This window comes from Natrix helvetica (assembly GCF_964273705.1).
Source record: "Natrix helvetica genome assembly, chromosome: 2".
Lineage (NCBI taxonomy): Eukaryota > Metazoa > Chordata > Lepidosauria > Squamata > Natricidae > Natrix > Natrix helvetica.
The window spans coordinates 185,874,151-185,886,172 of record NC_138552.1 but is presented as its reverse complement, the minus strand read 5'-3'; the positions used below and the strand labels follow the sequence as shown (position 1 = coordinate 185,886,172).

The following is a 12,022-nucleotide window of genomic DNA, read 5'->3' as shown; positions in this document are numbered from 1 at the left end:
TCAAAGATCTGGATTTTTCACCAATGAAGAAAATGTCTCTTTGTGGATCAGTTTCAAAGATACCAGGTCTCAATGTGTCTTTCCAATAATTATTCCAAATAAAATAATCTCCTATCCGTGGCTCAAAGTGTTAAAAAACAAAAGACAAAGCTTTCTTTTATATGCTTTTGCATACAATTTGTAAATTGACCCCACAGAAATACTGTTCAAATGCAAAAAGGCTCACGCAACCTACACTTCCATTGGTCTATATAGCTACATAACATAATCTGTGCAAATAAGAACGTTTGGAAAGGGAGTTTAAGTGAAGGAAATGGCACTGGAAGAATTAACACAGATGAGAAGAATTACTTTCACAAGAGAGTAATTACTTGCACTTTTAATAGCCTGAAGAAAATAATTGTGGCAGAAACTCTGCAATATGGAAGGAAATGAGAAAAGTTGGAGGTTGCACAATTCCATTTTCACACCACTTTGAAAAGTATAAAGTATAAAATGTAACTTTATTTGCATAGGAGTTTGAAGGGAGAAGAAGGGAGGAAGAGTATGTGCATAGCATATGTTGTGTGTGTTAATAAAATGAAAAGGGAAAGGAGAAATTATAGGAAAATATGAGCAAGGCACATACCTGGTGAGAGGAAAAGAGATCAAGAGAAGAGGATTATCAATATAATCTTTCCCAGAACCCATGCTGAGAAAAACACCTTGACAATAGCTCTTCCCAGTTGTTTGACTCCAAATAAATCTGATTTCAGAAGTTCATGGCTTTTAAAAATGAAGGTGCTATTATTATGGGACAGGAAAATGACAGAAAACACATAAAGGGAAACTCAAATCCCAGTTTTGCAACGTATCTGATCAGCTGATTATGAGAAGGTAAAGAAAAATAAGCACTGGGAGTTTTAAAAAGGGTTGAAAGAAAAGAAATGACTGGGGTATTATGGGGACCAAGAACATAACTCTACCATTTTCAGTCAGCCTAGTGCTCTGCTGTGCTCACTCATGTTACAATAACAGCAGCTACCACATTACAAGAGAAGGACTTCCTCCTAAGCTTTTGCAGCAGGTCTACAAAGATCACTTTGTAGCTCCAGCCATGATTCCAGGGATCAGAATCTGGGCCAAAGAGTAACCTTCCATTGATTGGTTCAAGTGCCTAGCAATCAAACTCTATTAAGAACTTGTAGAGGTGAGATGAGATTGAAATGCAGTGCATACGATCAAACTGAGGTAAAGGGAGAAGCAGATAACACATTGCTTGGAAGGTGATATACCATTAATATCTGCCAGAATGTCCTTTGTATCCTGTCCACCATCTGCCAAAAGAAAATCTCAGGTATTACCCTGTTTCTTCTCCAGAATTCCACCATGCAAAAGCTTGTGTGCCTGGGCTTTGGGAATTTGGCTTATTGCACACCTTATTCCTGGCTCCTGGGAGAATATCACACACCCCCACACACACACACCCTTGGGATATTTAAAGAACTGGATCAATTTTACAGTGACTATGAGCTGACTACATTCTAAAAACACTTTTTCCATTAATGGAAATGGGGAAAAAATTACCCAGGTAGATTCTATCTGGGTCACGCAAGCCATTTTGTGTTAAAAGTCATACTTGCCTTATTGGTTTGGTATACTAAGCTAGGATTTTTTTTAAAAAAAACTGCTATTAAAATTAGATGAGTAAATAAGTTGATTTGTCATCCATTTAGTAAATATCTCATCTCTATAATCAAATACAGCGAACTTGGTGTGGGAGTACCCTGACAGCTGCCCCCAGGTCTTTAGAAGATTCAGCTTCTGCACTTTTTCTTGGAATAACAGGGGTATTTTTATTTCCTGGCAACAATACGTTAGCCACAATTTCTAAGTTTCCTCAAGGACACCATGAGAGTAACTCGCATTTCATGTTAATTCAGGAGATAACTATTTTCACTTACATTGTGATTTCTATTCCCCCCCCCCCCCACTTATAAATAAATATCCCACAGAACATCAAATCCTTCCTTCCTAATATTTTAAACAATTAGCAAACTGGGACCAGGGAAAGAAAATCATTTTTAAAGGGACAATGAGTCAATTAACTCGGGATATTTACTCAGGACCACTTAGGTAGGTCAATGAAGTGAATTACCCTGGTGCTTTTAGCTCTACAACTACAAAGCCCATGGACTTATTTGGAGTATGTCTGATTCCTATATGCTGTAGCCATCTTCACCCAGCTCCTCAAAATTTCAAAAAGACTATTTAAGCTGTGAATTTTAAACTGCCTGAAATATTTCCTTGCCTGAAATTTTACAGTACAAAAGACTGTGTTGTAGCTCTAATTTGGAGTAAGCAATATCAAATCAAGCCAACTTTGCTTCTAGATCAAAATGCATGGCACTGGACTATACATTTCGTTAACTACATCAACTTTCCTTGCTGCTCATTGTGCATAGAATTGCAGCTTTAAAGTAGCCCAACTTTTACAGGATCTTAAGCTAAAAGCTTCAAGGGGAATCTATCGCACTTTTGCTGATTCCACAATTTATTTTAGGGGGACAAGAGAGGTCGTAAACATTTCCTTTTTCTATCCGCTTTGACATTTTCATACTATGAAAGACATATTTAGTAGATATGCCCTTAATATGTTGGGTTGACATACTCAAATATATTATTGGACGCACTAGAAACTCTGCTGTGTTGATAGAAATTCGGTGCTCACCTAAGTATACATCATTTTGAAAAATCAAGAGGACAAGCTCCCCAGGTGACAGGAATTCCCACTATAATATACAACCTATTTTGCCCAAACCATAAGGAAAGTGTGCAGGGAGGGGATGATGAGGTTATGCTATAAGCAATACCTGATTTCCAGATTTGCAGACATAAGTCCTATTCCTTCTGATGCTTCGTTTGAAGAACCCTGAGCATCCATCGCAGGCATAAACCCCATAATGCTTGCCAGAGCTGCGGTCACCACACACTTTACATGGGATGTCTAAAATCCGGCCTGGAAATGAAGGTGGAAGAGAGAGAGAAAAATGATCTTTTGACAGCAATAAGGCACCAGCCGTAGAGTTTGAGAGAAATGGGTCATTTTGCTAATTGAACAAATCCAAGGAATCCACAGAAATGTACATTTCTTTAGAGCAGATGTGAATGAGAAGAGGACATGGCCCCACTTAATGCAAAGAACATACAATAGGTTTAAAGCAGGTTTCCTTAATCTTCCATCTCCAATTTTGTTAAGCTACCTGTCATTCTTATACAAGGAGCGGATGAGATCAACATTAAAATCAACAGGCTGGGAGAGCATTAGATTGGGAAGATGGTTACCTTGATAATATAAAAGACTCTTCCAAGTTGAGTTTGACTGACAGTGTCTTCCCGTGGTCTTGTTTTTACATCATTAATGCATCATTCTTGGTCCCAATACAGGAGTACTTTGTTACTGGTACCTTTTGTGGATTCCCCCCCCCCATTCCCCAGTCTTAACTACTAGACCTGAGATTTCCCATTAGGCTTCCATCCAAATACTAATCAAACCCAGTCTTAACTTTCATAGCTAAACAAAGTCAACCAGACGCTAAACCTATGCTGAGACTCCACAGCCACTCCAACTTCAGTTAATTTCCAATCAGTTAAGGAGGTCTGTGTATTTCCTCCTTTTGCCTTTCATTATTAACCCCTAAATATCCAGAGCTAGGCTAAGGACAAATAAAGAAATTGATTTATTCACGAAAAACTTTGGGGTGAGTAGTGATTTGAAGATGCATTTCTCCAAAACTATTTGCACACAACAATTGTATAAACATTTGTCTGTGTGGCCCAGTTTAACTACTGATTCCAGATATTTATTTTTAAGTAGACTTTCTTAAGAACATGACCTTCACCTATAAATGGAAAATATAATTACTAATCTAAAAAGTATTTCTTGTGAAAATGAAAATATTAAATGTACAGTATAATACAATCCCTTGTACAGTATTCTTAAACACATGTGTTGTCTGGTTAAACATCATGATGCTTTATTTGTTGGAAAAAGCTGCAATTTCTGTACATTATTTCTGAGCAAATATGAACCATCCTTTCATCAGTGTCATAAGTCTTCACATTAGCTAATCTGATCTTGACCATAGAAATAAATGCTGCATCCAAGACAGATAGCACTTGGATTCTGCTTAAATACTTCTAGCAGAGCAGCAATGGCTTCCTCCAAAAAGGCTGCTCCTACCCTTAGGCAAAACGAAATAGACACTTTAGCCTTAGCAGGTGTTTCTTCTTCTGAAAAAGCCAGAGCTATTCATTATGTTTGCAGCTTGCTTGTCAGAGAAGAGCAGCTAAGGTGTGAGATTTGCTACCAAGTGCCAGATTATTTGTCACGAATACATCCTCTTTTGGTTCATGCAGTGCATAGTTTGTCTTGCTTACCCATAATAAACTCTAAACCCAACTGCTTGGGATGGCTTCCCCCCACACCTTAGGCTAAAAAGTGGTTGGGTAGGTTGAGTTCAGTATGTTCTATCAAAGGAGCACTTTTTTTCTTCTTCTCCTGTGTTGCCCCTTCGGTTACCTGGTATCATTTATCCAACTTCTGCCTTCATACCATTACTCTTGGGAGTCATATTTTGTTCTCATACCACATTCCCCCCAAAATTCAGAGTGCTGGCATACCCCTTTCTTACTGAGGACATCCTGCCAGAAAGTTTCAGTAAGTACAAATGGCCTTTATCACTTAAACTTACAGCGGGGAAAAAGCATGTCAAATTTGATGGGTCCAGCTCCCTAACATTTCTCACTTATTCTATTTGATGCTGAGATTAGTCAGCTGAAAACCAAATGGCTGGAACTGCTTCAAATCCCCTCCTCCTTTTCTCCCCAGAGTTTTTCCCAACCTTCACCCTAAACATGACAATGGTTCTTCTATTGTCTCTTAACTCCCAAGATAATTTTGATAATAGGATTTCATTACTTTGCTCTAAAGAGACAGGTTCTAACTAACCTAGAGTCTTCTTTTGCCCAACTGAAGGCCCTCAAAATATGGTGGGCTACACTTCTCATCCACCAAGGGCCATGCTATTTGGAGGGAATGGGATGGGAATTCTCATCCATTGGTGGCCATTGGAGTTTCAGAAGTTGCTCAAATATGGATCAATCTTGCCCTTCTGTCCTGCTTGCTTTCATCTGCCATGTAGATTCCTGCTAGTTGACAGCAGTTGCCTAAAAACCTTGATCACTACCAAGGATTGCCTTAGCCAACACTCCTCTTTAAGCAAGCAGTGTGCAGGCCATCATCTTTCCCATAGAGTTGAGGGAAAGCCAAGTTCTTGGACTTCAATGTGACTAAAATGCCCCCAATTCCAGTCCTTCCTTGGTATCATTTCTATTGGAACCCCTTGCAACTTCTTAGAGATGAAATGCAGGGATGAACGTGCTTTGCTCACAACTTGGCCAAAGTGCCTGCAATGAGACTGGTGGACAAGTGGAAGATCTGGCAGCATATTGTTGAAAACATTGGCAGCTCCAAGACCGATGCTGAGAGATAAGGGAACACACTTACTGTATTTCAAAGTAAGCGTGCACCAGCCAACCGTGTCCATCAGATCCTGCCCAGGAATACCTAGAGTTCAGTCCTATATTGCACAAAAAGTTGATTTGCATAGAGAATGCTATGACTGAAATCAGTTGACAGAACCCTTGATACTGTATGTTTAGAGCATCAAGCATCCTCCGAACAGGCCTACTAAGCACATTTGCTTTGTGAAACCAACCCACCATCTTGGAATTGAGATGTCAAGAGGCTGATGATGTTTAACACGATTGCCAAAGAAGCCACAAGGGAATGGGCCCAGCGAGCTATAAGCCCAAGTTGGTAAACCACAACTTAAGGAATTCCCGCAACACTGAATACCAAAACTAAACTAACCACATTGTGGCTTAGTGCCAAGCAGGAACCCAGGCATGGAAAGCGTTTGAACACCACACTTGAAGGTGACTTGGGAGACCCCCTCTTCTCATCCTCCTATATATACAATATACCACAGAGGTGAGTACACCCCCTAGCATTTTGTAAATATTTAAGTATATCTTTTAATGAGACAACACTGAAGAAATGACACTTGGCTACAATGTAAAGTATTGAGTATACAGCTTGTATAGCAGTGTGTGTTGCATTATTTTGAGGAGACAGCACATTTACATTGTTCTACAAGCTGTATACTCACCAGAAGCCGAACCAGGCTCTGAAACGAGGCCTCCCTAGCAGACAATGAGGACATTAGATAAAGTGTGAAGTTAATGATCCCCCCACCAATGGAAACTCATCTGATTGCCTCCAATCAACGTAAGCCGCCGGCTTCTCCCCCAAATGTAACTCGACAGCTGCTCTTTGCAGCAACCCGGAGTGGAGGAATGGGATTAGGTGGGGCGCCTGGGCGGGGGCGGAGGGTGGGGGGGGGGGAAGAGTCAGAAAAGAGGAGGTGGCAGAGATCTGGGTTGGGCCAGCCAAGCGGGGGGAGTCCTGGGGGAGGGGAATCGGTAGCCCCCTCCCGCCTTGCGGGTAAAGTTGTGCCCTGTGGTAAAGAGGGAGGGGTGGCTGGAAGTAGGCGTTGTCCAGGGAAGTCGGGGCAAGCCAAGCTTGGCTTCTCAAGCGCTCTAATTACACGCCTTCCTTGCCACCTGCCTATTGGGTCACCAGTGACCCGTCAAAAAGGGTAGCATGGGAATTCGGATTGCACACAAAGGCTCCGGAGGAGAGCACTCGACTCTCCTCCCCCCCCCCCCGTCTCCTCCTCCTCGCCCCGCCCCCTGTCCCTCGGCAGACTTTCCCCAGTTCTGGGCGAAAGTGTGGGGGAGGAGAGAGAGCAAATCGGACATGCAACGGTGCCAGCCCCTGGTGTTGGGTGTCACCTCCGACAAACCGGGCCATTTCCTTATGCAAATCTCGGGCTCGCCTTCTCGACTCGGGCTGCTTCGGATCCTCCCCTCCCCGCCAGCCCGCCTCGACTTTCCTTGCCTTTCCTTCCGAGGAGGACAACGCAATCCGGGCGGTGCTCTTAAAGCCATTGCAAAAGTTCACTTCGCTGCGTGAACGCTACTTAAACCGGGGTAATTTCGGCCTGAGGTTATGGGGGAGACCTTCCCGCCCCTCTCCAACAATCTTAGCTTCGATTAGTTTTACTCGAAAGAAAGTAATCGTGGGCCGAATGGGACTTTTCGATCCGAATAAAAGATCCGTAGCTAATTAGGATTCGAAGCCTTCTCCGCCCCCGTCGATCCAGCTCAAATGCTGGAAGACTGTTTTAACAGTTGCGATCCAAGGAAAGAAATATTTTGAGTCTGAGCGCGAGCTTCTTTAAAAGTTTATTTCTGCCAGCAAAGGTAGGATGGGACTTTAAAGTATATGTAGTGGGAAGTACATGAAATTAAAACACAAATTTATTTCCAAATATTAGGGAGTGACCTTCTCCCACATCAAAAATAATAATAATAATAATCTCATTTTCCGTGGGCCCGGTGACCACACTGAATTAATGTCCTATTTTAATTCTTTTAAATAGAAACATACAGCAAGATAATTCCCAAAACTCTTTGTGTCCCTGTAACATAATATTTTAAAAACTCCCAATTTGGAACGGTATTAATTAAATTTCCCAGATAACCAAAGAGATGGGAGTTGTTTGATTTTTGGCTTGCAGACCGCCTTCAGCGGAGCAGGTCCAGTTTCTTGCAAAACCTCACCGAATGGTCCCACCGGCTCTCCCCTGAAGTAAATTTCCTCCTTTGCAGAGACGCTCACTCCAACGCAGGCTTGATTTGAAGCGGAAGGCTGCGGCTTGAATCCTGGGACAATTTACAGGCAGCCTCCCTGCTCAAAGATCGCCTCCGAAGGAAGTTCTCAGCAAGTCTAGGGCGGCAGGGGCCTGGCTTCCCAGTGCCCCCCAGGCAGAAAGGGGCTGAAGACCGAAGCCCTTTCAGGAATAGGTTCCTTGGGTCCTCTTTTTCCGAAGACACACACACACACACACATACACACACACGGGAGCGAAAGTGACTCTCTGCGGGGAACAGCAACAACAATCACAGAGAACCCTGGAGATGGAGACAGTCCGAACCTTCCAACACGGACCTTGTTTTCGATTGACAAATCAGTGGCACTTTTACCTTTAATTTCGGGGACGCTCTGCGCAGCCTACCCTAATATATTTTAATTAACCGGCATTAATTCTGTTTGTATTAAACAGGCGTCGTTGCCCTTGATTGCATCGACGCCCGCTGGGCTCCTTCCAAACTCCTCCGGCGCTGCTTCCCGTCGAAGCTCTCCGTCTTCTCCTCTCCAACTAATTGGGTGCTGCTCCGCCTCACCACCCCTCGAGCGCCCGGGAGGTTATCGCCGCAGGCGGTTGGGGTCTCCGATGCCCGCAGTACAGCCTCTCTGGAATGAGCCCGTCGATTGCAAAACACCAGGCGCAGGATGGTGCAGCCGGCTCAGTTTTTCCCACTTCCCAGGTGGCTTTTTCAGAAGGCCCTTTCCTGCCTCCTCTCTTCCACGGCGCGGGAAACGCCAGATCCTTGCGGGGGGGGGCATATTCTGTCGGTTTTGGCCCCCTTCCAACACCCGCCCCAGGGAGGATTTCTGCCTTAAAACCAGGCACCTCTCCCGCCCAGTCTCCAAATCTTAGCCCATGTCTCTCCATCTTCTGCTTCTCCGGAGACTTTCTTGGGGATGGGGAGACGGGCCCTTCGGTCTCAGCAACGGGAGCCCAGGCTGGGGAAAATAAGGAAAGAGAAAACATTGGGGGGGGGGGGGGCGAAGGAAGCTCGGTTCCCTTCGGGCAGGATTAGCCGAGTATGGTCCAGCGCTGGTTGGGGGGGGGGGAGGAAAGGCCTGGCTAGGCGCAGTAAAAAATGCTCTGCGCGTTCCTCGACGGGGCGTCCGAGCAGGAAGGGGTGGGGGCGCCTCCCCCCCTCCTATGTCGGAGCACGGCGTAAAAGCTCCCCTGGCAGCTTCGATTACTGTAATTACCATCACAGGCTGCTGAAAGAAGTTAGGCTCCGCGGCGGGGTCCCCTTTTACCACCCAAGCAGCCAAGAGCCTCGCCGACCGCTCTCCAGTCTGGCGGAAGGGAAAGCGCAGCCAGCCGCAGCCCCCCACCCCACCCCGGGCTGCCGTGGCAGAAGAGGGGCTCCCCTCTCCTCTCCGAGGAGCATCCATCTTTCTGAGACCCAAAGCAGCCTGACAAGCCCGCTTCCTCTTCGGCCGGCAGAAGTGGCCTGCTGGGGCTCTGCCCCACAAGGGGCGCCGGGGCGGGTGGATGGGAGATCCGAAAGCCTGGTCTTTCGCCGGGTCCCTGGGTGGGAGGCAGCCGCCTTCCCCTTCCCCTCATTAAGGCAGCATCCACGGCCATCTCCGATCGAGCTCAGCGCTTCGGGGCGAGGCCGAGCGTGGGTAAGCGAAGCTGCTGGAGGAGGGAAGGCCTGGGGAGGTCTAGGACCCACCACCGCGCGTGACTTTTCCTCCAGATCCCCTCCTAGGGGGCCCCTCTCGCTTTCCACAGCGCCCAAAGGCGGTGCTGAAAAATGGAAACCGCCGAGCTTTCGCGGGGAAGGGACCTTCCATCTACTTCCACTGACCTAAGCGGGGAGCGTCGGCCTCCAAGGCTGACGGGCTGCCACCCCATTGCACAGCTGCCTTGCCTAAACCTCCCCAAAAGTTTCTGAAGGGTGTTTTTCGACCAGACGGAATACGGAATTCTATTCACAGCGGGCTTCGAGTCGATGAACCGGAGCCGCGTCGGCCCAGCTCCCCTTCTTTTGCTCCGGCCTGCCTTCGATTTCTCCCCACGGACTAGCGCCTACCGAGGGGGATGGGGGGCGAACCCCGCTTCCCAGTCGCTTGGGTGGGCCTCTGCGTCAGCCTCGCTGCGATTGGAATGCCCACCCGATCCGAGAGAGAGAGGAGAGTGGGTCAAATCGAGGCCTTTCTCGCCGGGCTATCCTGACATCCATCCCATCGCGGTGAAGTTTGAACCCACCTGTTCACTCCTCTTTCAGAGAAGCCGGGAGGTTCTCTGCCCGAAGGTTTCGACGCAGGGGTTTCTAAGTTTACTTTCCAGCAAGTTTTCAAAACTTTCCCCTCCGTGCCAGCAGCAGAAGCGGAGTAGAAGCATTCCCGAGCCTTCTCCTCTTTTCCAGGCCGAGCAGCTCAGGGGACGATTCCCCTGTAGAGGCGGTAGAACCGTCCCTACTACCTTCGGCCCGGCCAAAGGCAGATGGGCCGAGCGGAAAAGGGCGAGGGGTTTTCCCCCTGCTCTGTTCCGAAACAACGTTTCCCCAGAAAGCTGGCCCTGCGCCCCGTTTTCCCTGGCCATTGTTACAAACGTGGCCTCGATCCCTCTCCTCACTTACAGATGGAACCGCTCTCGCCTTTTTCTTCTTCTTCTTCTCGAAAAAGGCTTCGCAAACAATTTTGTCCCGTTTACCGCTTCCTATATATTTTTTTCCGTTTTGACCTTGACAAGGTTTTGTTTAAGATCCCTCTTAGGGCGATTTCTACACCTCAGTTAAAAAAATAGTTTGTGTTTGTTTGAGGCCTGCGACCAAGTTCTAAATGCTACCCCGTTGGCGCTTTAGAGATACAGAATTCAAGAAAGAAAGTTTGGTTTAGCTGCAACTTTTCAGGGAAAGACGCATCCCGAAAAGAAGGTGCAGGGAGAAAGACTATAATTTTTTAAAAGAAGAACTGCATCCACGTGCCTCTGTTTTACGCCCTTCCTTGCTAGTAAAAAAAAATTAATACAATAAAATTATGGCCAGAGGAATTCCTTCTAAACCGGCTTCGCCCATCACCTGTCACAGCCCAAATTGGATTGTGCCTGTTGCTCGCTCCCTCCCGCATCACAGTCGACTTCCAAAGTCTCTTCTTGAATTTCTAGCGTCTGAAGCCAACTTCTACCCACAGCAGTCAATCAGACTTAAAAAAAAATTAGGGGGGGGGGACGCCTTCAGTTATGAGTGTACCCGGACTGAGGATTAAATGAAATGTGACTTTTAAATTGTTTCTGCTTCTCCGGGTCCCCCCACCCCCCCAGGATTATTCACCAAGGCTGGAAATGGTGTGCAAAGTATTCCCGGTTAAATCCTCTTTCAGCAAAGCCCACCCCTTCTTGCGACTGTAGCTTTCAGCTACGGGATGTTTAAAACTTCTTATTAGGTGCATTAATTGCAGAGAGGGGGAAATTCCTTCCTTCCTTCTTTCTTTTTCTTCATTTCTTTCTTCCTTCTGTTTCTTTCTTTCTCTCTTTTTTTATTTCACCACCCGTTCACATTTCAAGGTGGGGGGGGGGCGATATTTAAAACAAAAACCTGGTCTCGAGATTTTTTCACATCGAAGAGTTTTTTTTTGACACCCCCACCCCCACTCCAAGCAAGTGCGTCTCAAGTTCATTTTAGGCCCGGGCGACGCAGCCACTACAGTACCTCCTTACAAGTCAGCCAGCCCCCCCCCAAAAAAAACCCCCGACCCTTCGCGCGTTTATTTGGAGGAAGAAAGGGGCTGAAGCGGATCCCAATCTCAGTTGACCGAAACTTGTTCGGCAGCGGCCCAACGCTCCCGCTTTCTCCGGAGAGAGAGAGAGACCCCAGCCGAGCGTTACTCACTTGTTGATCCCGCCGGCTTGCTCATTATGGGCTCCTCCGGGACGAGCGTCGCGGCGTCGCTGCCTTAAAGGAGGCTCTCGCTCTGCAAAGAGGCTGCCTTGCACTTGGCTCGCCGAAGCTCCGCTCGCTCCTAGCGCTGCTCCGGACGGCGTGATAGGTGCTTTTAGAGCCCCCTTCGCCAGGCCGAACCCCGCATCTTTCCTTCTTCCTTCTCCTCCTCCTCCTCGCAACCTTCTACCAACGGCCGAGAGCGTGGGAGGGTGGGGGCGTGGGGGGGAGGTTGGAAAGCTTTTTTTTTTTTTTGCCTGGCGAGGAAAGAGCCGGAGAAAGCGCTCGCACCGTCTTTTTCCCAAGGATGAAGTGGTGGCGCTGCGCC

The 12,022-nt window shown here is 46.8% G+C and overlaps 1 protein-coding gene across 2 annotated transcripts in view; it reads right to left on the bottom strand.

Annotated features, from left to right (window-relative positions):
* NR2E1 (nuclear receptor subfamily 2 group E member 1) overlaps positions 1 to 11,746 on the bottom strand; it is a 33,565-nt gene extending 21,819 nt beyond the window's left edge. For both annotated transcript variants that reach the window (XM_081942868.1, XM_081942869.1), the window contains exons 1-2: positions 11,647 to 11,746; positions 2,853 to 2,998 (exon numbers count right to left, since the gene is read on the bottom strand). In XM_081942868.1, the coding sequence (XP_081798994.1) occupies positions 2,853 to 2,998; positions 11,647 to 11,671 (171 nt within the window). In that variant the 5' untranslated portion in view covers positions 11,672 to 11,746. The remainder of the gene's footprint in view (positions 1 to 2,852; positions 2,999 to 11,646) is intronic.
* Between the last annotated feature and the right edge of the window lie 276 nt (positions 11,747 to 12,022).